This window comes from Aethalodelphis obliquidens, unplaced genomic scaffold, assembly GCF_003676395.1.
Source record: "Aethalodelphis obliquidens isolate GAN/ISIS:26980383/991018 unplaced genomic scaffold, ASM367639v1 scaffold120, whole genome shotgun sequence".
NCBI lineage: Eukaryota > Metazoa > Chordata > Mammalia > Artiodactyla > Delphinidae > Aethalodelphis > Aethalodelphis obliquidens.
The window spans coordinates 1203112-1227026 of record NW_020838064.1 but is presented as its reverse complement, the minus strand read 5'-3'; the positions used below and the strand labels follow the sequence as shown (position 1 = coordinate 1227026).

At 46.1% G+C, this 23915-nt stretch overlaps 1 protein-coding gene across 1 annotated transcript in view; it reads left to right on the top strand.

Annotated features, from left to right (window-relative positions):
- The first annotated feature begins 5563 nt into the window (after nucleotides 1-5563).
- SYT17 (synaptotagmin 17) overlaps nucleotides 5564-23915 on the top strand; it is a 115725-nt gene continuing 97373 nt past the window's right edge. The window contains exons 1-3 of the mRNA XM_027098111.1: nucleotides 5564-7027; nucleotides 12357-12470; nucleotides 18164-18242. Coding sequence (XP_026953912.1) covers nucleotides 6982-7027; nucleotides 12357-12470; nucleotides 18164-18242 — 239 coding nt within the window. The 5' untranslated portion in view covers nucleotides 5564-6981. The remainder of the gene's footprint in view (nucleotides 7028-12356; nucleotides 12471-18163; nucleotides 18243-23915) is intronic.

The following is a 23915-nucleotide window of genomic DNA, read 5'->3' as shown; positions in this document are numbered from 1 at the left end:
CAGACTCTCAGCCACTGTGCCACCAGGGAAGCCCCTAGGTGAGGGTTTTTAAAGACAACATTAGGGGTGAGGGTTGCAGGGTGTGTGATCAGCTTGTGGACTTTCTCCTGATTGGTTGGTAGGGAGGTAACAGGGGGGTGTTTCAGGAATCTCAGTCATCAGCCTTCTGGTTCCAACCAGTCTGGGGTCCACATGCTTGTGGTCAGCATGTATCACCATCCTTTACCCCGTTGGTGGGGGGTGTCTTAGTTTTTGCAGAACAACTCAAAGATGTGCATCAGATTGTTATCTGTACCCCTTCAGGAGGAAACCAGGAGTCCTGTGACCTTATTGTTCTCATTTCTCCAGTCATTAACTGTTGAGCCTACTCTTTGGAACTCAGGGAAGACTTAGGAGACTAAAGCTTTTTCTACAAACAAGAAGTGGGGACGTCGAGGGGCTTGTACTCAGGAGGGCCCTGAGGGTCCTTCTCAGTTTCAGTTCTGCTCCTTGTGATGCCAACTGGGACCACAGGCCTGTCCGGGAGGGCTCACTCCTGTAGTGGGCAGTTGGTGGTCCTGTGGGCTATGAACTCAGCTGGTGCTGGACTGGTGTGCCTCAGTTTCCCTCCATGTGGCCTCACCATTTGGCTCTAGCTTCTCATGGCTCGGCCACTGGACTCTTCCAGGGGAGGTGTTCCACGTGTGCAAATGCAGAACTGCAGGTCTTGTAAGGCCCAGATTCTGTTGGTCAGAACAAACCACAGGTCTAGCGCAGGTTAAAGAGGAAGCGACATGGACTCCACCTATCAGTGGCAGGGGTATAAAGAGCTTGTGACGACTTTTAACCTACCACAGTAAGTACTTGTCTTCATTTTAGACATAAGGAAACTGAGACACAGAAAGGTTAAACAACTTGCCCACCAGCACCTAGTTCACCCTCAGGCACACACCCTCATACACACTCACTCACACAAATATGCCTGTGCATTCATAGTCACACATTACCATTACACATATATATCCATCACATATGTCCACAGTTCACATATATACGTACACCTACGTCCTCATATAGACACAAAATCCTCCTGCAGATTCATATATACACAAATTCATATTCGCACACAGGCATTCACACATACACACTCCACCGCATACACACACTCCTGGTATATATGCCCTCACAGACACCCCCCCCCCAGATATGTAATCACACCTATTCACATGCATGTACACACATATGCCCACACTGTTTCCTCCCTCTCCACTGACCATAGTAATTTCCACCAGTGACTCAGACGACCTTTTCCTCCCCTCTTTTGCACAGGGTATTGTTCTAATGCCAGAAAACCCTGCTACCTTAGCACCATTGTGCAAAATCTCTCTCTACCACAGCAAGGCCTATGGGTCCAGGACCCTGGATCCCCAGCCCCACTTGGAATGTCCATAGGACTTGAGACCCAGGCACCTCAAGCTGATGTTGACATGGAGGAAATCACTGAGACACAGGAAGGCTAAGTATATTGCCCAGTGTCACACAGCAGAAGCCATCCCCCTGCAGCACACCCTGATCTCCCAGCATGCAGCTGGGTCAGGCACTGGGTGCTCAGTGGTGCCTGATGAATGAATGAGTTGGAAGCACTTCTTCAGTCTTGATTAAAAAAAACCAACCAAAAAAACTTCATTCTTTTAGAGGCAGTTATAGATTCACAACGAAATTGACTGGAAGGTATAGAGATTCCCATGTACCCACTGTCCCCACTCCCTCCTTATCAACATCCCTCACCAGATGGTACATTTGTTACAACTGATGGACTTACACTGACACATCATTATCACCCAAAGTTTACATCAGGGTTCACTCTTGGGTTGTACATTCTTTGGATTAGGACAAATGTCTAGTGACATGTACCCACCGTTCTAGTATCATACAGAGTATGTCCACTGCCCTAAAAGTCCTCTGTGCTCTACTATTCATCACTCTCCCCTCCCCCCACCCCCGGATCTTTTTACTGTCTCCATAGTTTTGCCTTTTCCAGAATGTCCTACAGTTGGAATCATATAGTATGTAGCCTTTTTTCCGATTGGCTTCTTTTACTTAATAACACGCAGTTAAGGTTCCTCCGTGTCTTTTCATGGCTTGGTAGCTCATTTCTTTTTAGTGCTGAAAAATATTCTGTCATCTGGATGTACCACAGTTCATTCAACTACTGCAGGACATCTTTGTTGCTTTAGAATTGATTTTTATTAGTGGCTGTAAAGAGCAGGTAGACCAGAAATGCTCTTCAAAGCTTATAAGTCAGACACCAAGGGTGCTTTAGAGACACACCAGATCTGGAGAACAAATGTCCCCCTTTCCTCCTTCATCTCGTCGCCCACTGCATCTGTCTTCAGCCCTAGCCAGACATTACAGCAACCTGTGGAGATTAAAAAATATAGCAACTGCTGAGTCCCACCCTCAGAGACTATGAGTCAATTGTTGTGGGCCGGGCCTGAGTATCAGGATTTTGTTAAAGCTCCCCAGGTAATTGCAGTGTAAGCTTGAGAACTATGGGTCCACTGGACTCTGCTGTAGGTAGACAATTGTTCTGGTGGCTCTAGAGTAGGAGTTGAAGGTTGCCCGTTGGAAGTTTAAAACAAGTGGCTCTGGTCCGATAGTGCAGCACTGCTTGTTATGTTTATTTCACCTGAATGTGAGGGTCCAGGTGGGACACGCTCTCTTCATCTGTCTGCTCTCAAACACCATCTCCTACTGCCCATTGCGGGCAACTTCAGACATTTAGGTACTGGCTTGATACCTGGAGACATTTGGTTTTGCCGCCAGTGGGACCTGGCTTCGGCCAAGGTAACCAACACATCTCAGTTTGCCCAGGGCTTTCAAAGTTTTATCACTGAAAGTCCCATGTCCCTGGAACACCCTCGGTCCTGGGCAAACTGGACAGTTATTTACCCTACTTTGGTCCTTCTTACGAGAAAGTGAAGACAGACCTCAATCTTAGCTGCACGTTGAAATCGCCTGGGGAGTGTTAATAAATACTGTTGCCGGGCCTCCAGTATTATGCTCCATCCTACCCCCAAGTTACTATTACACCCTCGGAGATTCTGATGTCATTGATACAGAAGCAGCCAGGAAACAGGATTTTTTAACGTTCCCCATATGATTCAAACGTGAAGGCAGGGGCAAAGAGCCCTCGGCAAGGTAAGTGAGAATCAGCTCAGAGAGGGACCACGCAGGGAGGTGACATTGGACTGAATTCAGACTTGAGGGAAAGACGTGCCAGGCAGAAGATGCAATGTGGTTTGACTTCAGATCCTTGGGGAAGTCCCTTTGCCTCTCTGAATCTCATTTTCCTCATCCGTAAAATGGGAACCTCTCTCTCAACCAAGCATGCAAGCGCGGTATTCGGCACAGAACGTAATTAAGACTCATGAATAACAACAGAGGGGTCATGTGTTGGTGCTCATTAGGTGCTTGGCTCTGTGCTAAATAACCCTCAGCTATGACCCCTTCGAGCCTGAGAGAGCAGTCTGAATTTGAAGGAACCGGAGAGAGACTCCCGGTCTGTTAGGTTATTTTCACAGAGAGCCAGGCCAAGGAGCAAGTGACCCAGATAGGCCGGAAACTGACCCTGGGAATCTAGAAAAGTGCAAACTGGCCCTGGATTGTTTTTTCAAAATGAAAATAGCTTTCTTGTTTGTTTTTGATCATAGAAATAATCTATGCTCGCCGTAAAAATTGCAAATATCACAGAAGCATGTGAGAAAGAAGTAAAGATCTTTGGACACCCCTGTGAGCGACCCGGAGTGGGAGAGAAGGGCTGCCCTCCGAACGCCCCTCCCCCCAGCCTTGCCATCCCTTCCGACAAAAACATCAGTTCCCATGACATCATCTCCTGCCTTGAGGCCAGCGTATCGGGGACAATGGCAGGATGTGGACTTCCAAGTTAGAATTCTGACCTCAGCGGAGTTGGAAAGGGTTTGGCCTGGAGCTGAGACTTGCCTCTGATCAAGGCCTCAGTTTTCTCCGTGGCAAGCCTGGGCTACCAGCTGAACCTCCTTCTTAGGCTCTTTGTGAACTGGGAGGAGTAGATGAGTTACTAGATGTAAAGTCCTTACACAAGCCTCAGTGGTGAGAGTCTCTGGTATTGTTACTGTCACCATCATCACCATCAATATGGGAAAGAATTGGACCTTTTGGTGGATAATCCCAAATCAGAAGAAGAGAAAGCAGAATAGCTCAGAGTCTAGCAAGAGTCTCTAGGATGTGACTACTTTTCTTTTCGGCCCCGAGATCGTTTCAGTGTTTACTTATTCTCTCTCTTTAAAAGTGCTAGCAGCTCATTTCATCTGAAAAGGATGGAGCTGCCTTTGATCTCTTCAATCAGCTCACAGCTTTGCCCTTCCCAAAGGCAAGAGCCACCCTTGGCTTCCTGCCACAAGGCGGTGGGGTCTAATCTGTCATCACTCCTCTGTTGGGCTGGGGCAACGGGCAGGGCTGCCAGGCCCTCTGAGGAAGGGCCATTCCAGGTTAACCTACAGTAGAGAGGAGAGAGGGACTTTTCCTTTGTGTCCTCTTTTCCCTGAGGCTGGTACCTCCCAAGGAGGAGGCAATAAAACGGGGGCATTTTGTGGTGTAACCCAAGGCTGGGAAGGAGACACTGAAGTCTAGGGGGGATGGGCTGGCAGCATGTGTAGCGAGGCTGCACTCACCTCCACACTGTGAAGCCTGCGTCCTGTGAACACCTGCAGCTCCGCTGGAGGACTCTTAGCCAGCTGTGACAGGACACTCCACCCACATGCAGTACCAGCAGAAGTGCTGGAGAGTTAGAGCCCCTAGCAGCCCTCAACCTCCTGAGATCAGATCCTGGCTTTCTGATTCACAGGCTGTGTGATCTTCAGCAAGTTACTTAACTCCTCTGAGCCTCAGTCATCATTGTGGTGAACATTCCTTGTGTGAGTCTCCTTGAGCAGTGGGCAGGAGTTTCTCGAGAGCACATTCCTGAGGTCCAGAGGTGCTGAGTCGTGGGGTGTGGGCCACCTTGGCATTTTTAGTGAGGACGCTGTGCGGTGATTAACAGTTCACACTCCCATCAGTAGTGTGTGTGCTTCCCTCCCCCCCGCCCCCTGTGCTTCCGGAAATACCTTATAAATGGACTTACAGCATTTGTGTTCTTCAGCTTGCTTTTTCCCCACTTACCATGTGTATTGGAGATTTTTCCATATCAAGCCATGTAGATACGCCTCATTTTTTAAAAACCATTTTTACTGAATTATAACATAATTATGGAAAAGTGCACAACAGGATGAATTTTCAGAGTGAAAAACACCTGAGTAATCAGTACTTCAATCTGGAAACAGACTGTTACTTTCATCCCAGAAGCCCCTTGCCTGTGCCTTCTTTCTCCCAACAAAATGGGTTTATAAATAATATGTACTCTTTTGTTTTTTTGGCCATGCCCCACGGCATGGGGGATGTTTGTTCCCCAACCAGGGATCGAACCCATGTCCCCTGCAATGGAAGCGCGGACTGCCAGGGGATTCCCAATATGTACTCTTTTTGTGTGTGTGTTTTTATGTTTGTGAGATTTATCCATGTTGTTGCATGAAGCAATATTTTGGCAATGTCTGGAGACAGTTTTGGTTGTCACAACTTTAGGGGGCAGGGGTGCAACTGGCATTTATGGGTGGCACCCCGGGACGTCCATACATATCCTACAACTCACGAGACAGCCCCCCACTACATAGACTATCCGGCCCCAAGCGTCAACAGTGCCCACGGTGAGAAAGGCTGGTGTAGGCCAGGCTGAGGAATTTGGATTTTTTTCTGAGAGTGACGGAGGCTGAGGAAATCCTGGGTTACGTGTGAGTTCATCTTAACCAGACTAGTTCCCAAAGTGGCTGGGTCCTCGTTCTCTATTAACCCTTGCGTCCTCTTCCATCCTGTGGGCGTATCATCCTACCGGGTCCCGTTGATTAATTTTATGTTGTTTCCAGTCTTTTGGCCATTATACTAGCAGCAGAATGAGAACCCTTGTAACCATCAGTTTGAGAGAATATCATATTTGGATATAAACACACATACTCTCTCTCACACACACAGTTACTCTTTCTGGAGACTCTGTACAATGGGAATATAACCAAATTTAATTTAAATGTAAATTTCCTTCCTCCAGCATGTTTAACATCAAACTGACTTACAGAAATAGCTCCTGTCATCTTGGCTTCTGCCACGGATTCACATCTTTGTGCAAGTGGACACACGATCTGGAAAGATAAACAGGAAACCCCTGGAGGCATGGGAAACGGTGCAGGCCTCTGCTCCTCGTAGAGCTGGGACCTGGAAAAGCTGAGGGCCAGCCCAGTGGACCCTGGGGGCCCAGAACTGACCCTCCTCTCTGCCTGCAAGTAGGATTGACCTGCACTGGGAATCCCTTACATTTTCTTCCCCCTAAATATTTCATCTGAACTAATCCACTTTGAAAGTAATCTCTTACTTTGAAAGTAATCTCAGTGCCTTTTATCTTTGTCTAAAATTCAAGTAACAGGTAATGTTTTGATTTCAAATGTACTGCTTTAGCCTATATATAGTTGACATATAACTACATAATATGTCTTGACTATTTTTACCTACTTTTCAAGAGGCTGGATTACTAATTTTTTTATGTTAACTCTAAATGTTACAGGACAATAAAGTCAATAGAACAGAAATTTTAAAATGCATATAGCATAAAGGAAGACTAAGCCTAGACTCTGTTCTATCCAGTTACTATGAATAAGAATGGAATTTAGCTGTGAGCTTTCTGGTCGCCAAAGCAAAAAGGGAAACACAACACATCACACCGTTTCTTGTTTTCTAATCAAAGGATAATGACACATCTTTAGCTGAGATAATTATTTTTTGATCCTAAGCTCTGAAAGGGCAAAATGTACAAAATTTAAATTTATTCTTTCTGTTTGTGTTTCTATCTCTGCTCTTCTTCCTTGCCCCCGTGCGGTGTAGATGCACTGTTGTTGCTGTCACAAAATGATAGATGCCAGGTCCTGGGGTAAGTGCTTTTCACTTGGGATATGGGCTGTTATTGTCTCCATTGTACAGCTAAGGGAACTGAGGCTCAAAGAGGCTAAAGAACAACCCCCAGCTCACACGTGGCCAGCACTGGAGGTGACAGGCGGGCAGGGTAGTCCTCTGAGAAGGTAAATAACGTGTCCAAAGTCACACAGCTAGGAAGTGTCAGAGCTGGGATTCAAACGGAATTGAGATGCCTTAAATATCTTTAGCACCTGCTTAGTGCCAGGCACACCTTAGCGCATTTTGTGTAATTATGAAAGGGTGTAGGTGGAAGTTGATTTGGGCTCAATTCTGTCTCTTAATAGCCACATGACTCTGGGCAATTATTTAACTCCATTGAGCCTCAGTTTCTTCATCTAAAAAATGGGTAGATAATAGCTCCACACTCAGAGGGTATTGTCGGGATTCAGTGAATTGATGCCTGGGTGGGGGGGGGCTTAGTACCAAATCTGGCAAGGAGGGGGTCCCTTATTGTCAGCTTTCGATACCAAGAATCCTTGATGATAAAGAAAATGTGGTATATACATATGATGGGATATTATTCAGCCTTAAAAAGTAGGAAATCCCGCCACTTGCAGCAACATGGGTGGACCTGGAGGACGTTATGCTAAGTAATAAATCAGACCACAGAAAGTCAAATACAGCATGATCTCACTCATATGTGGACTCAGACATAATCAAATTCACAGAAGCAGAGAGTAGAATGGTGGTTGCCAGGGCCTGGGGGCTGGTGGTCCAAGGGTTTCAGTCATACAAAGTAAAGCTCTGGAGATCTACTGTATAACATAGAGCTCATGACTAACAGTGCTGTATTATATACTTCAAAATTCACTAAGAGGATAGATCTTATGTTAAGTGCTCTTACCACAAAAGAGAAAAAAAACAAAAACAAAGAGGGCAGGAGGAACTTTTGAAGGTGATGAATAAGTTTATGGCATCGACAGTCATGTTGGTTTCACGGGTATATACTTATCTCCAAACACATCAGGTTGTATGCATTAAACATCTACAGCTTTATATATGTATGTGTGTGTATAAAGGATCCTTGGTGAGGCAGGAATGGCCAGTTCTGCGCCTGAGATGGGGTCAACCTCTCTTCCCATTTTTATAAGCCTTTCTTCTCCCCAACCTGCACCTTCCCAGCTCTCTGATGGCCCTGGGGATTGAGGGGAAACAAGCAGGACAGGGACTAGAGTTTAATAAACTGCCTTTGAAGTGGCTGGAAGGCCCCAGCTATGAGCTGTCTGCAGTAGTTTTCACTGCAAGCTTCACAGTAATACCTTCCGCTTTTATTTATATTACATTTCCCTGTTTACTAAGCCCTGTTGCTACACGCCCTCATCTGCCTGCCGATTGCCTCACTTCACTTCTCTGCCAGTTCTGTGAAGGGACAGGATTCTCATCTCCATTTTATAGATGAAGCAGAGAGGTTAAGTGACTTCTTCAAAGTCACTCAGCAGAGTAGATACAGAACCCAGCTCTTCTGGTTCCAAGATCAGGGTTTTCCTCTACGACTTCCTGATGCAAGCCATCAGTTAATAAAACCACTTCTGGAAATAGTTGAGAGCCAGAGCCAGAAAAAAGCACATTTTGAACTGGCCAAGAGGGATTTGAAAAACAACACGTGTCAAATCCTCAGCTTTTCTCCTGATGTGGCTGCTTGTTCCTTGTCCTTTGTTTCTCTTCATGCTTCTCTGGCTACCTTCACTTTCTCACCCAGAAGCAAAGCAGCAGACTGGTTCATCTGTTCATTCATTCATTCACTCACTGTTATGGACTGAATTGTGTTCCCCTCAAAATTCATTGTGTCGAAGTCCTAATGCCCAGTACATCAGAATGTGACTGTATTTGGAGACAGGACCTTTAAAGAGATAATTAATGTAAAATGAGGTCAGATGGGTGGGCCCTCATCCAATATGACTGGTGTCCTTAGAGGGAGAGATTAGGACACAGACAACACGTAAATGGAGAGGCGACCATGTGAGGACACAGGGAGAAGGTGGCCATCTGCAAGGAGAGAGGGCTTAGGAGAAACCTGTTGACACCGTGATCTGGGACTTCCAGAACTTTTCAGAAACAAATGTTTGTTGTTTAAGACCACCAGTCTGTGTTACTTTGTTATGGCAGCCCTGGCCGACTGATACGCTCATATATTCCTTCATCACACTTTCCTATACATCTTGCCATTTGCAGGTATTTGCTTAACTGTCACCCAGTGAGGTTTCCTAACCACCCTCTTTAAAATCGCAACCCCACGTCTCCGTGCCTCATACCCACTAGTTTCCTTTTCTGCTTCATTTTTCTCTGTAGCACTTATCACTATCTGGAAATCCATATATTTGCTTATTTCTGTGTTTATTGCCACCCACTCCCCACACCGGTATAGAAACACAGTGAGGGCAGGGATTTTGGGGGCTGTTTAGTTCACTGCTGCACCTGCAGTGCCTCGGTCACAGAAGATGCTCCGTAAGTGGCACCCCCCGCCCTGGTTTGCCATCCATGGCTTGCAGAACTTTGAGTTGCTCTTTTAGAATTATGTGTGTTTGCCTTTAATTTTACCCTTTTAGATATCTTTACAGAGGTGAAGATCAGCATGGATGAGAAAAGCAGGAACATGAGAGCACTTTCTGGGGTGATGGAGATGTTCTGTATCTTGATAGGGGTTTGGATTGCGAAGCTGTGTGCCTTTGTCAGAACCCATTAAGTGCTCTACTAAAGATGTGTGCGAACTACCATTTGGAATTTTACCTATACACAAATATTGAATTCTGGGGAATAATAATCTTGCTGGGAACGCACTGCAGGTGTGAATATCTGAGCTTCAGTTAGAGTAGTAATATTATTTGCTGAGCAATTACTATGTGTCAGACACTGTAATGTTATGATTACGATCAAATCATGAGCTCCATGAGGACAGAGACAATCCTTTACTCATTTTTGGAACCACAACACTGTATATGGCATATAGTCTGTGCTCTGTAAACAGTTACCAAATAAATGAGGTATATAACTGTTCTCCCCAGGTCCATCACCACCAGTTTAACTGGTTTAAATGTTTAGATTTTAGATTAGTCAGGTGAGGCTAAGTTTTGTAGTGGTGATAAGTGAATCCCCGAATCTCAGTGGCTTAAGAAGACAAATGTTTATTTCTCGTTCCTGCTACACATCTGAATTAGGGTATAGGAAGCAGGGGTGGGGCTCTGCCTCACTCAGTCACTCAGAGACTCAGGCTGACAGATATTCAGACACCTCCACCCCTGCACTCTTGGTCGCCAAGCCAGGGGAAGAGAGAATGGATGTTTGCACCCTGCTTCTTCATGACACTGGTCACTTCTGCTAGAGCCCTTTGGTTAGAACTAGTTACGTGGCCCCACCCCCCAAAAAGAGGGAACTAAAAGGTGACTTGGTTGGACCCATGGCATTTTGTGCCATGTTTCATCACTTTCCTTGAAGTGGAGCGCACTTGTGATATGTGGCTAAACAGTTCCAAGGTGGAAAGAAATCGTCCATTTCTTTTTATCTATTTATTTATTTTTGGCTGCGTTGGGTCTTCGTTGCTGCGCGCGGGCTTTCTCTAGTTGTAGCGAGTGGGGGCCACTCCTCGCCATGGCGTGTGGGCCTCTCGCCATGGCGCACGGGCCTATCACCGTGGTGGTCTCTCTCATTGCGGAGCACGGGCTCCAGGCACACAGGCTTCAGTAGCTGTGGCACGCAGGCTCAGCAGTTGTGGCACATGGGCTCAGTAGCTGTGGCATGTGGGCTCTAGAGCACAGGCTCAGTAGTTGTGACGCACGGGCTTAGTTGCTCCGCAGCATGTGGGATCCTCCCGGACCAGGGCTCAAACCTGTGTCCCCTGTATTGGCAGGTGGATTCGCAACCACTGTGCCACCAGGCAAGCCCAGAAATCATCCATTTCTCTCCACTTGCCTGAACTCCCAGCAGAGACTGGCACAAAAAAGGTGCATTGTCAGGGTTTGTGGAATGAATAAATACATGAATAAATCAAATGATCATCTAACTTTTTGCTTGGCTTTGAAAAGCACACACTCTGAGTCATAGTTAATTCCCTCACTCCCAGGCTGAACCCTTTAAAAGATCCTAATTAGATTCTTAGAAGAAATAATATCCATCAGACAAACAAATGACAGGAGGTTGCCTGTGGAGCTAAACTCCAGGCTGAGAAAATGTAATAAGAGGGCCTATGCCTCTGGGGACTAGACAGATATGAGGGGGAAAGGTCATGCCAATTCACAGCAGGCACCATGCCCAGGAAGAGTGTCCTTCAAGGATCAGCACCCTATTCGCTGAGAGTCTGACAAGGAAGAGGCATCACTTTTATGTGACCATAAGGACATACTTGGTTTCTGAAAAATTAAGCTCCAGAGAGTTCTGGGTTGTTGACAAGGGTGTTTTACAACCAAAAGGGCTGTCTTATGGGCAATATGGGGAATGTCAGAACCATCTCTACGCTGCACTTTGGCAAAGCACCAGCAAGTCCTCCTGGGAAAGCATGACCCCTTCCTGTACTGGCCTATTTGTTACTCTCCTGTGTGAATACACATGGTTTGTCACAGTATCGTCAGGTCTCACAAGGGACCTCAGAATCATTCCAGAACCACCAGCTCAATTTGCAGATGAAGGAACTGGAGCCCAGACAGATTAAGCATAGCACCGTTTGATATCTGTGGCCGGGCAGGTTGTGCACTGCACAACTTAGAGGCTGCTGATAGCACAGGTCCCGTGTGAGTAGCGCCTCCTGGAGGTGTGAGGTTTGATCGTCCTACATCCTTCCATTGTGAAGAAAAAATGATCTGCTGCTTTGAACGAAAAATGTGTACAAATTTCAAGTATCTTTGAACTGAGATGATTTAAAAATGATTAGATTTCCAAAATTTTGAAGAGTCGCGTATTTTTGTTTTCTTTCTGAAAGTCAGTGTTTCATTGCAGCTAAGAGCTCAAACTCGGGAATTAAGGGAGAAATGTAATTTGACCATTAATTAGCTGTGACCTTAGGCAAATCATTTTACCTCTCTAATATCAGGCTATTCATTTGTAATATGGACGATGTTACCTACAAGTTACCTATCCCCCCTATTTTTTTGCCTACTCTGAATTAGTTCCAGGTAGGAGTGGGCTCATCTTAGACTATGGGTCACTAAGCCAGTCAGTTGGGAAATACTATTCCCTGCTGTCCCAGACGTCTTTGCAACCAGGGGTATCTGTGTGATCCTGTTTTGGCCAAGGGGAGGGCTACTTTCATTTCCAGGAGATTCGATGCCACTTGAGTACCTTTCATTCTTTTACAGAGTTGATAAGTCTTGGAGACTGTGTCCAGCTGGGAGGAGAATCCATCTGCCAAGCTCTGAATCAGAAATCAGAAACCCAAGTTCTCACTCCAGCTGTGCCGGTGGTCCTGTTGTGTGAGCCGCTTTTCCTTTGGGGATCCCGGTTTTCTCGTGCAAAGTGAAGGGGGTTGGGTGGTGCCTGAGAGGTTATTGATTTATTTGTGTCCACATAGAGGACTCTTCAGACATCATGCCTGACCCCACTGCCCATCACCCTTTTAGTTCCTCTATGAGGGGAAGGCGCTAGTCGGCTCCCTGAGAGTCCAGGACACTCCCTGGGCCGTGGGTCACTAGTGGGAGGGGTCACTGTGTGGCAATGGCTGCAGCTCTGTTCAGCCCCTCCCCCACTCCATGAGGCTGGGCAGGCTCCAAGATTTATATTCATGGACGGGGGCGGGGATTAAGGAGCCCGTTGTATTCTAGAGCTTAAACTGAGTGCTCTAGAAAAGTGCTCCCTTTTTAAAGGGAGTTTTATTTTTTTCCTTTTTTAAGATGGTAGTATAGTTGATTTACAAGGTTGTGCTAATTTCTGATACACAGCAAAGTGACTCAGTTATACACTATATATATACATTCTTTTTATATTCTTTTCCATTGTGGTTTATCCCAGGAGATTGGATACAGTTCCCTGTGCTATAGAGTAGGACCTTGTTGTTCATCCATTCGACATGTAATAGTTTGCATCTACCAACCCCAAACTCCCAGTCCATCCCTCTCCCTCCCCCTCTCCCCCTTGGCAACCACAAGTCTGTTCTCCATGTCTGTGAGTCTGTTTCCCTTTTATAGATTGGTTCATTTGTGCCATATTTAAAGGAAATTTTACACTGGTGATTATTAGGTCTAGGTTCAACTATTAATAAGGTGTCTTGATTCCAATCTAGCTACTATCCTTTGCACATGGCTCCCTAAGTAACATTGGGAATGAGGTGGAGTGAGGGGGTGGTATAAGGAGATTGACAGGGGCAAGATTCAGGCATTCCTGGATCCCGGATCTCAGTAGCATCTAAAAGATGAGCAAAATCTCAACCCAAGCTAATTCCTGCTGTAACCAAGCAGGGTCCTATGAGGCCTTCCCAGAATAGACCCCATCCATGTCTTCTGCCCGCCTTCTGTCTATAGAAAAACTTTAGTCAAAGAAAATATTTAATCAGAGAAGTGAGAAAATGCAGAAAGAAAGGAAGACAGTCAAGCAAGACAAAATAATAATACTTTAGCCATTAAACAAAGTCAAGGACCTTTAGCTCCTCCTCAAGCACTGTGGATAATATTCTGAGCCATGTCCTTTGAGCTGTTTTGCAAATACTGAAATCCCCACCAGGTGGAAGAAGTTAACTGTACGCTGCCCACAAGCACGTGGACCCCACATGAGTTAGAACTGGAGGGTTGATGATGCTGACTCCCGATTACCTCACCACCAACCAATCAGAAGAGTGTCCACAAACCGATCACGCCCTGCTCCTTGAGCACTATAAGACTCCTCACTACCCCCTCCAGGAGGGGACACACCGTTTTAAGGGCATTAGCCCACCGTGGCCCCCTTTGTCTGGCAAAGCAATAAAGCTATTCTTTTCTGCTTCACCCAAAACTCTGTCTCCACATTTCTATTTGGCACTGGTGAACAGAGGCTGAGTTTTGGCAACACTGCTAAACTTTTTTTTTTTTTTTTTGTGGTACACGGGCCTCTCACTGTTGTGGCCTCTCCCGTGGTGGAGCACAGGCTCCGGACGTGCAGGCTCAGCGGCCATGGCTCACGGGCCCAGCCGCTCCGCGGCATGTGGGATCCTCCCGGACCGGGGCACGAACCCATGTCCCCTGCATCGGCAGGCGGACTCTCAACCACTGCGCCACCAGGGAAGCCCACTGCTAAACTTTTAAGAAATATTTCTGAAACACTCATCTTATGCCATGTCACAGCCAGCTCTGATGTTTTAAGATCGTAAAATTCTACTACATTGATTGGGATCAACACTGAACCCCAAATAACTATGCTTCCAATGGTTTGTGGTTTCCACTCCTGAGACCCGAATACCATTGGTGGTTCCAAGGGGACATCATTGTGTGTGTGTGTGTGTGTGTGTGTGTGTGTGTGTGTGTCTGTGTGTTTGGCTGGGGGGGTAAGGGGAGGCTTTAGCCTTCCCCATCCCTCAGTTTCCGTCACCCCACTGCTCTTTAATATGGGCAGCTGACATTTTCTTAATCTGATGTGCTATTCGACATCCTCATTTTCAATCTTCCTTCCCAGCAGAGTCCCAACGCGTCTCCTAGTATAAAAATTCTGGGGCTACCTCTGCTGAGTAGTGTCCAAAGATTTACCCTTCCTAAGATAGCAGAATGGGTTCCATTCAGAAAAATTACTTTCCTGGAGAGCAAACATCGGAACGGCACAGCTGAGTCTTGGGCCCTGGCTTTCAACAGCTTTGGGGGGTTAGCTCTGCAACCAGGGACTCCAGGGCATTGTCATGCCTTTTAAAGTGGAACAGGCTATTGTTGAGGACACAGGCAGATGTAGTAAATTGGCTCTGTGCAGTGGATTCTTGTTCTTTTCCCTAGGCAGGGTTTAAAGAAAAAAAAAAGGAAGTAGGCTGCTTGATAAAAACTCCAATAGGCAGGATGAGAACTTGATTCAGTACCGTTCCCAGCAGTTTACTGTGCGAAGCTCTGTAATAGGTGTTCAGGAAACAGAGAAGTGAAAGAGGTGCAGTATTGCCCTTGCGGGGCTGGTGGCCTAGGGATGAAACAGACATATAAACAGGTAACTAAAATACTGACTAGCCTCGGCCAGCACCTTTCATAATTTAATATTCACATGAACTACCTGGGATCTTCTAAAAATTCATACTCTCAGAAGCAGATTTGGGGAAAAGCCCGAGATCTGCCTTTCTCACAAGATCCTAGGTGATGCTGCTACTGGTCTAAGGACCACATTTTATTAGTGAGGGGCCAGGCATTGGAAGCATGGCCTCTGGAGCCTGACAACCCTGGGTTCAAATCCTGGTTCCTCCACTAACTAGCTGAGTGAGCTTGGAAGCTCCTTCAGCTCTCTGAGCCTCAGTTTCTTCCTCTGTATGAGGACAATAATTCCTACTCAGGGTGTAGTGTCAGCATCAAATGGTATAGTTCAGGTTAAGTGCTCAGCCCAGTACCTGGCACACAGAAAGCACTCACTAAGTGGTAGCTGTTTTGGGGACAGGCTATTAAGAACAATTTAATTACTTTATTTTTGTGTGTGTGTTTCGTAGAATTTTTAAAAATATTTATTTGCTTATTTTGGCTGTGTCGGGTCTTAGTTGCGGCACACGGGCTCTTCGTCATGGTGTGCAGGCTTGGTAGGTTGTGGTGCACCGGCTTAGTTGCCCCACGGCACATGGGATCTTAGTTCCCCGACCAGAGATCGAACCTGCGTCCCCTGTGTTGGAAGGTGGATTCTTAACCACTGGACCACCACGGAAGTCCCCTAGAATTTTTTAGTTTTATTTTTTAGAAGTTATTTCATTGAAGTATAGCTGACTTACAATGTTGCATTAATTTCTGCTGTACAGTAAAGTGACTCAGTTATGTATATATATCCTTTTTCACATTCTTTTCCATGATGGTTTCTCACAGGTGATTGAGTATAATTCCCTGTGCTATACAATAGGTCCTTGTTGTTTATCCAGTCTATATATAATCATTTGCAGCTACTAATCCCAAATTCCCAATCCATCCCTCCACTATCCCTCTCCCCCTTGGCAACCACAGTCCGTTCTCTATGTCTGTGAGTCTGTTTCTATTTCATAAATAGGTCATATTTTAGATTCCACATATAAGTGATATCACATCGTATTTGTCTTTCTCTGTCTTACTTCACTTAGTATGATAATCTCTAGGTCCATCCATGTTGCTGCAGATGGCATTGTTTCATTCCTTTTCATGGCTGAGTAGTATTCTACTGCATATATACTTTTTATGGCTGAGTAGTATTCTACTGTATATATTATACTGTATATATATGTACCACATCCTCTTTGTGCATTCACCTATTGATGGACATTTAGGTTGTTTCCATGTCTTGGCTATTGTGAGTAGTCCTGCTATGAACATAGGGGTGCATGTATCTTTTTGAATTGTAGTTTTGTCTTGATATAGGCCCAGGGGTGGGATTGCTGGATCATATGGCAACACTATTTTTAGTTTTTTGAGGAACCTCCATACTGTGCTTCATAGTGGCTACACCAGTTTACATTCCCATCAACAGTGTAGGAGGTTTCCTTTCCTCCACACTCTCTCCAGCATTCGTTATTTGTAGACTTTTAATGATGGCCATTCTGATCAGTGTGAGGTGGTATCTCATTGTAGTTTTGATTTGCATTTCTCTAATAATTAGTGTTGTTGAGCATATTTTCACGTGCCTGTCGGCCATCTCTATGTCTTTAAGAACTGTTTTAGAATTCTGAAGTTAGTGCTATGGGCATTCAAGGAAGGCTTCACAGAGATGGCAACATTTGAGCTGTTGGGCAGAATGGGAAGAAGTATAGGGCAGGTGGAGAGCATGAGCAGATGTCTTACAAGCGGCAGAATGCTGGGCATAGTTGTTCTTGGGTCAAGATTCTGTGTGACATATGGTTGGTGGAGGCTCTGCTCTTTCTGTTCCTTCTGCTTCTTCTTTTTTTTTTTTTTTGCGGTACACGGGCCTCTCACAGTTGTGGCCTCTCCTGTTGCGGAGCACAGGCTCCAGACGCGCAAGCTCAGTGGCCATGGCTCACGGGCCCAGCCGCTCCGCCGCGGCATGTGGGATCCTTACGGACCGAGGCACAAACCCGTGTCCCCTGCATCGGCAGGCGGACTCTCAACCACTGAGCCACCAGGGGAGCCCTCCTTCTGCTTCTTACTCACTCCTGCTGTCATTGTTGCTCTGGAAGGGACATGCGTAGCGGTCTGCATGGAGCTGCTCTGTCCAAAACACTAGCTGTATGTGGCTAGTCATCATTTGCAATGTGCCATGCCACATGGTGAAATGACAATATTTTGGATATACTGGGTTAAAGGAAATACATAATAAAATATGTAACAAGATATATTATTAAAATTAATGTCACTGGGTTTTTTTTTTTACCTTTTTAGAAAATGTGGCTAGTAGGAAATATAAAATTAAGTATGTGTCTCATGTTATATTTCTATTTATTTGGAGCCTCTATCTGGTCCTGACTGGTTGCCTTGTTGAGCCTGGGTCAGGGTCAGTGGGAAGGTCTGATCTGGCAGGCTGGGGTATCCTCCCAGTGGCTGGGGCAGCTAGGAAAACAGGCATGGAACAGAAATGAGGGCTGGGTTTGGGGAAGTAAGGAGATCAATCACTGTTCCACCAGAAGTTCACACATGTGCTGTGTATCAGTTAGCTATTGCTGCATAACAAACTACTCCCAAACTTAGTTGCATAAAACAATGCCTGTTATTAATGCTTACACCTGTTATTATTGTTTGTGGGTCGCTTGGGAAGTTCTGTTGATCTACACTTGGCTGGGCTGATTTTGGTCTGGTCTCTATGGGCTTTGGATTTAGTTGGCCTGCAATGGGACTTAGCAACCAGTAAATTTTAAAAGCTACCCAGGAGATCCTAAAGCAACCAGGATGGAGAACTATTGATTTAGACCTTAAAGTAGGGGTTCTCAGACTTGAGCATGCATCAGCACCCCCCTGAGGGCTTATTCAAATATAGATTGCTGGGTCCCACTGTCAGAGTTGCTGATTCAGAAGGTGTGGATTGGGTCCTAATCATCTGCATTTTTTACAAGTTCCTAGCTGCTGCTGCTGCTGCTGCTGGTCTGGGACCACACTCTGGGAACTCCTGAACAGGAAGGAAACAGCTATGAGGTAATGATGAAAGAAGATTCCTACCAGACATAATGGGGAAGTAGGATCGGCTGGGAGGAGGAGGGGAGAGAAAGAGGGAAGTGAGGTAAGAGATTAGGTTTAAGAGTCCTCACTGCTTACCTCCTGGAGGAAGTAGCAAAGGCCAGTGAGTTGTAGAAATCTCCAGAAAGGTTTTGGGGGATCTGAGAGAATCCAGCTTTCCGTGACACAGCCTAGAGAGACTGTGGGTCTCTAAGAGAAACCTGCTTTGGCGTGGCATCGGATTCAAGGTGGCTCAGGAATGGTAGATTGACAGAGATTGAGGAAAACCTGGGGTGAGGGTGGACTTGAGGGTGACCGCCCAGAGTCTCAACTGCTGCACAACCTCCCTGCCACCCAAGGGTTTACATCACCCTCCCCCCTGCCTTGGGGCTACAAAGGTCATTGTGGACCTTTAGAAGCTGGGGTCGGAAAGGAACAATCACAGGGACACGAGGATGGAAGCAGGAGCAGGACCCACCATCATGGGTAACGGATTCCAGCATGAAATCTAGGAAACAACACAATGCAGACTAGCGTAGACCTGCGACTCCTCAGTGGGAAGCAGCAAGAACAGCAGCTGACAGGGAAAGCGGGGCCCGCAGTAGGGTCAGGCAGGGAAGGCACTTTAGAACCCCAAATTTAAGGGTAGTTCAAGTGCAGGGTCAGTGCTCACCGTAGCCCCAGTCCCCACACAAAGACATGTGGGATGAGACCCCCCCCAAACTGAGGTCCTACAGACCCAACAGTCTTCCCAGAATGCCTTTGGGATTCTTACATGTTCCATGCATCCGTCTTGCGAAGGGGTCACGATACGGCACAGCCCTTGAGCTGAGGGAAAGAGTTCTGATCCCTCTGTTTCCTGGGAAAAGTCTGTTTTAAGTGAGAGGAGACTGGATTATCTTTAACAGGTAAGTTTCCTGAAACAGGAAGAGAATTTCAGACCCAAATGCGAAGAATGATGGGAAACAAAGAAACTTGCCGGTTTCGCACAACTGAACAATAATGTGTAAGTATCAAATTTGTTACGAGGTATTTCACAGTTGACATAAATTACATCAAAGGTTTTGACAAACAGAGCTGCCATATGATCCAGCAATCCCACTCCTGGGCATGTATCCAGACAAAACTGTAATTCAAAAAGATACATGCACCCCAATGCTCATAGCAGCACTATATACAATAGCCAAGACATGGAAACAACCTAAATGTCCATCAATAGATGAATGGATAAAGAAGATGTGGCACATATATACAATGGAATACTACTCAGCCATAAAAAGAATAAAATAATGTCATTTGCAGCAACATGGATGGACCTAGAGATTATCATACTAAGTGAAGTAAGTCAGAAAGAGAAAGACAAATACCGTATGATATCACTTATATGTGGAATCTAAAATATGACACAAATGAACTTATCTACGGAACAGAAACAGACTCACAGACATAGAGAATGAACTTGTGGTTGCCAAGGGGAAGGTGGGTAGTGGAGGGATGGATTGGGAGTTTGGGGTTAGCAGATGCAAACTATTATATATAGAATGGATGAACAACAAGGTCCTACAGCATAGCATAGGGAACTATATTCAATATCCTGTGATAAACCATAATGGAAAAGAATATGAAATAGAATGTATATAACTGAGTCACTTTGCTGTACAGCAGAAATTAATGCAACATTGTAAGTCAACTATACTTCAATTAAAAATTTTTTTAATTAAAAAAAGCCTTTTTGGCCACCTAGAGGGGTGGGAGGGAGATGCAAGAGGGAGGAGATATGGGAATATATGTATGTGTATAGCTGATGTACTTTGTTATAAATCAGAAGCTAACACGCCATTGTAAAGCAATTATACTCCAATAAAGATGTAAAAAAAAAGAGAGAGAGAGATAAGAAGAAGGCAGAATCAAAAGAAAAAAAAAACTTTTGACAAATGAAGATTTGTCTGAGGCAAAAAGAGTTTGATCCTTAGAAGACTTTGGTGAGGGGTTTGCTAGGAGGCTCAGACATGCCTAGTGAGGATCTGGGTAATATTTGAGCCAGATGGGGTGATGGGTAGGTAGGTGTGCCTCTGTCTGAGAAAACTGGCTGAACCGACAGTGTGAGAGCAGGTCTAGGATCAAGCAGACCAGGCCCCTTAGGAATTACTTGGTTACTCACTGGGTCAGCAGCAATTTTTTTGGAAATGGCGGGGGCCCAAGGGGCAGGGACAGTCTCTGGGTCGCGCCAGATCCAGGGAAAGGCCTGGGGTGACCAAGTGAACATACCCCGTGTTGGGCTGTACCCCATAGGCCTGTAAGCACTTTTCTTGCCCAGCTTCAAGACTGAAGAAAGAGCCCAGAGTCAGTGACAGAGACATCCATGGTTTAATGGATGGGGGATCATACACATCTGAAGCAAGGTCCTGGAGTCACACCCCACTGTGCGCAGTGTACGGCGGGCAGGACATGGCAGCAAGCTTCGCTATGGGGGCAGCGTGGGGGGTGGTTTACCAGTTATAGAGGGACTTGACCTCAGGTTGGCTCATCAGTTGCCAGGGAAACCCGCAGAGGGGCACGCCTCTTTGATAAACTATCATAGTGGAGATAGTTCTCATTGAAAGATTAGAACAATCACAAGCTGGGGTCAGGGCAAGTATGTAGGCATTTACTGATTAGGCTCCAGAGTTAAGAGAGAAGGTTAGTCATGTGAGTAGGCGTAGGTGAAGCAGGGACTGGCCGAGCAGGGGATGTACAGAGAGCAAGAGAACGGCCATCTTGGGTGGCCTGATCCTATAGCCCCATACAAGGGGTACAAGCTTGTGTGTCAGACACCATGCACTCTGAGACTGTGATGGGGCCTCTGATCTCATCAGGGAGATCTGTGGTTCGGGCGGTCAGGAAGGCAAAATGTGGTTCCCACACAGTGAAGTCAGCCCAGCCACAGAGATGAGCCACTGTTAACTGACAGTCAGGAGACCCTTCTCCCTTCCCAATGCCTGACCTCACTGTTAACTCAGCTCTCGCCAGTACGATCCCTCGCCTTCTCCAGCTTCGCATGCACTGTGTGCCTTCCCTCTAAAGATGGCATGAAGTCAGGTTAGTGAAGGCCTTGAATGCCAGGTCAAGGGGGTGGTATTTGTCCTGTAGGCAATGGGGGCCACGGGAGGCCTTTGGGCTGAGAGATGGCCCACCTTGAATCTCCCATTCCCTACACTCTGGCTGGCTCATAGACATTATGCTCAATACACTTGGCGGGATAAATGATTCAAACAGTGTTTTAGGGAAGACGGGGCAAGTTTCCACTATTTTAGTACAGCCTCTCCTCCAGCTCTCTAAAGCAATCTCCAACCCATCCTTTCTCTGCAGGGTGGTTTACACTTACTCATTTCTACTAATTGCCCATTTGCTTTATTCAGGAAGACTATCGCTCAAGCTTCAGAGATTTTAACTCTGAACCTAGAAACATGAATAGTCTAGTAGGGTTTGACATTGGTTCTCACCAAAAGCACTTTGGTTGACCTATCTTTGATTTTCTTTTCCATGGTAACCTTCAAAGTTGATCAGTTTTAATGGAATTTGAGCACTGCAAAAGGCACCCACATGCATCTTAAGATAATAATGGCTTCATTTGCCCTGTGTCCAGTCTCCGGGACTCTGTGGGGTTAGAAATGGAATGATAAAACATTGTTTGGTGTCGCAGGAACTCTGCTCCCTGTCGGACCTGGACTCAGATCCCAGCTCTGCCACTGATTGGCTGTCTGACCTGGGATGATTTGCTGAATATCTCTTAGCCTCAGTTTTTTTCTTGAAAAGTGGATACTGCCTTTGTGCCTGGCTTACAGAGTTGTTGTGAGGATGGAATGGAATCCATGTATGTGGAGTGTGTAGGGCTGTACTTGGTCACAGGGTAAGGGCTCAATAAATGGAAATAGTTATTATTAAACATCACCAAGTGGTGACAGCCCTGGGGACTGGGATTCCGTTCAGGAAGCTACTCATCTTCAACCCGAGGCCCACGAAAAATGCTGGGGCCGTTTCTAGGCAAGGATGAGGAGAAATACTGTAAGACGTACTTTAAGATACTTAAAATGCAAAACTCTTTCTCCTGGCAGAGCTCTTTAGCCTCAGAGATATTTGGATTTAAACTTGCAGGAGAGGTGGGTTTTTTGTTTTGTTTTTGTTTGGGTGTTTAGTTTTCAATACTAGATAAAAGTGGAGCCAGAGGTGAAGGAAGAGGGGGGCACAGGTGACTAGGGGGAGAGAGGGGTACCGGAGTCTTCTAAGTAGGACCAGAAAGAAGACATTTATGTCATGAGGACAGGGCCAGCTTTAGTGGCAGTGGCACAGATCCCATGCTCAGAAAGACCCTGTGCTTGCTTTTGATGAAGGGGCCCCTCATTTTCATTTTGCACTGAGCCCTGAAAATTATGTGTAGCCACTCCTGCATAACTGTAAAGGTCAGGGGTGGAAAGGACCCAGTGGACAATGCACTGCCTGGCTGTTGACCTTAAAAACTGTCAACAGTTTTAAAACTGACCTTAAATTATTAAAACAGCTAGTTATTTTACCAGCAAATGAGTTTATCTGGGAACAGCAAAGTACTGTGATTGGGGACGTGCAATCTATGATAAACCTTAAGCATGTCCAGAAAACAAAGGAAGGGAGCCTGCTTTTATAGGGGAAAGGAAGGAGTTGGGAGGGGCTGTTTTAAATGACAGTTCACTGGGGGAAAGGAGGAACTCAGGGTGGTGATGACGTCTCATTAGCTTAGCAGTGACATTTCTCATTGGCTGGGCTGTTGCTGTGCTAGGAGAAATTCCGCCTTGGCATTTCCTGTTCAGGAGTGCAAGGTACCTTCTTCCCTCCGGGAGACGATTGACATGGAGTCATGTCAGTAGCAGGACATGAGAGCTCCCTCTTCTGGTTTCTCGATTTTATTTTATATGAGGTTGCTGTTTTCACACTGCCCGTGTGAATCATCCAATGACCACCAGCTTTGGACCACAGGCTATCCCAGAATCCTCAACACTTTTAAGTCCCCTTGAGTGGAGAGCGAGGACCTGTATGTGTATGGGGCTGGCCCTAAGAGAGGAAAATCGTGCTGTCCTTGATCAAGGTGGATCTGAATATAACCAGGAAGGCATTTCCCTATGAGCAGATGTTAGACCTGTGCTCTCTGAAGCCCCTACTAGCTGCCCTTGCCCATAGGATATCTTGCCCTGTTGTGATTTTTCCACATGTGGGAGTAATGTAACGGCTCTCTGGTGCTGCTGCCTCCTCACCATCCTTACTTCCTTTGTGGGAACTTCCCTTCTCTTTTCCTTGTGTTTCCAGTGGGCTGCCATTCATGATGTGCCGTCCCTATGCTTACATGGGCACCTGACCGAGGCAGTGCCAAACGAGCGCTACATCCCCCCTTGCATCTGCGCTCGCTCCAGGGGCTGCCGAAGTTGAAGCTGCCTCTGTCCTCTGATTGCATTGAGATGGAAACTGCAGGTCACCAAGAGACAGACTGATCAGAGTATTTCATTCTTTCTCCAACTCCTGTAATCACAATGCAAGATTTTACTCGTACTCTTCCGGTTCCTACATGAATGTGGATTCTTCAGTTGCTCTGATGGGCACAGACCCCTGGAGCTGGTGCAGTTCACGCAGTGACAGAGTCAGATG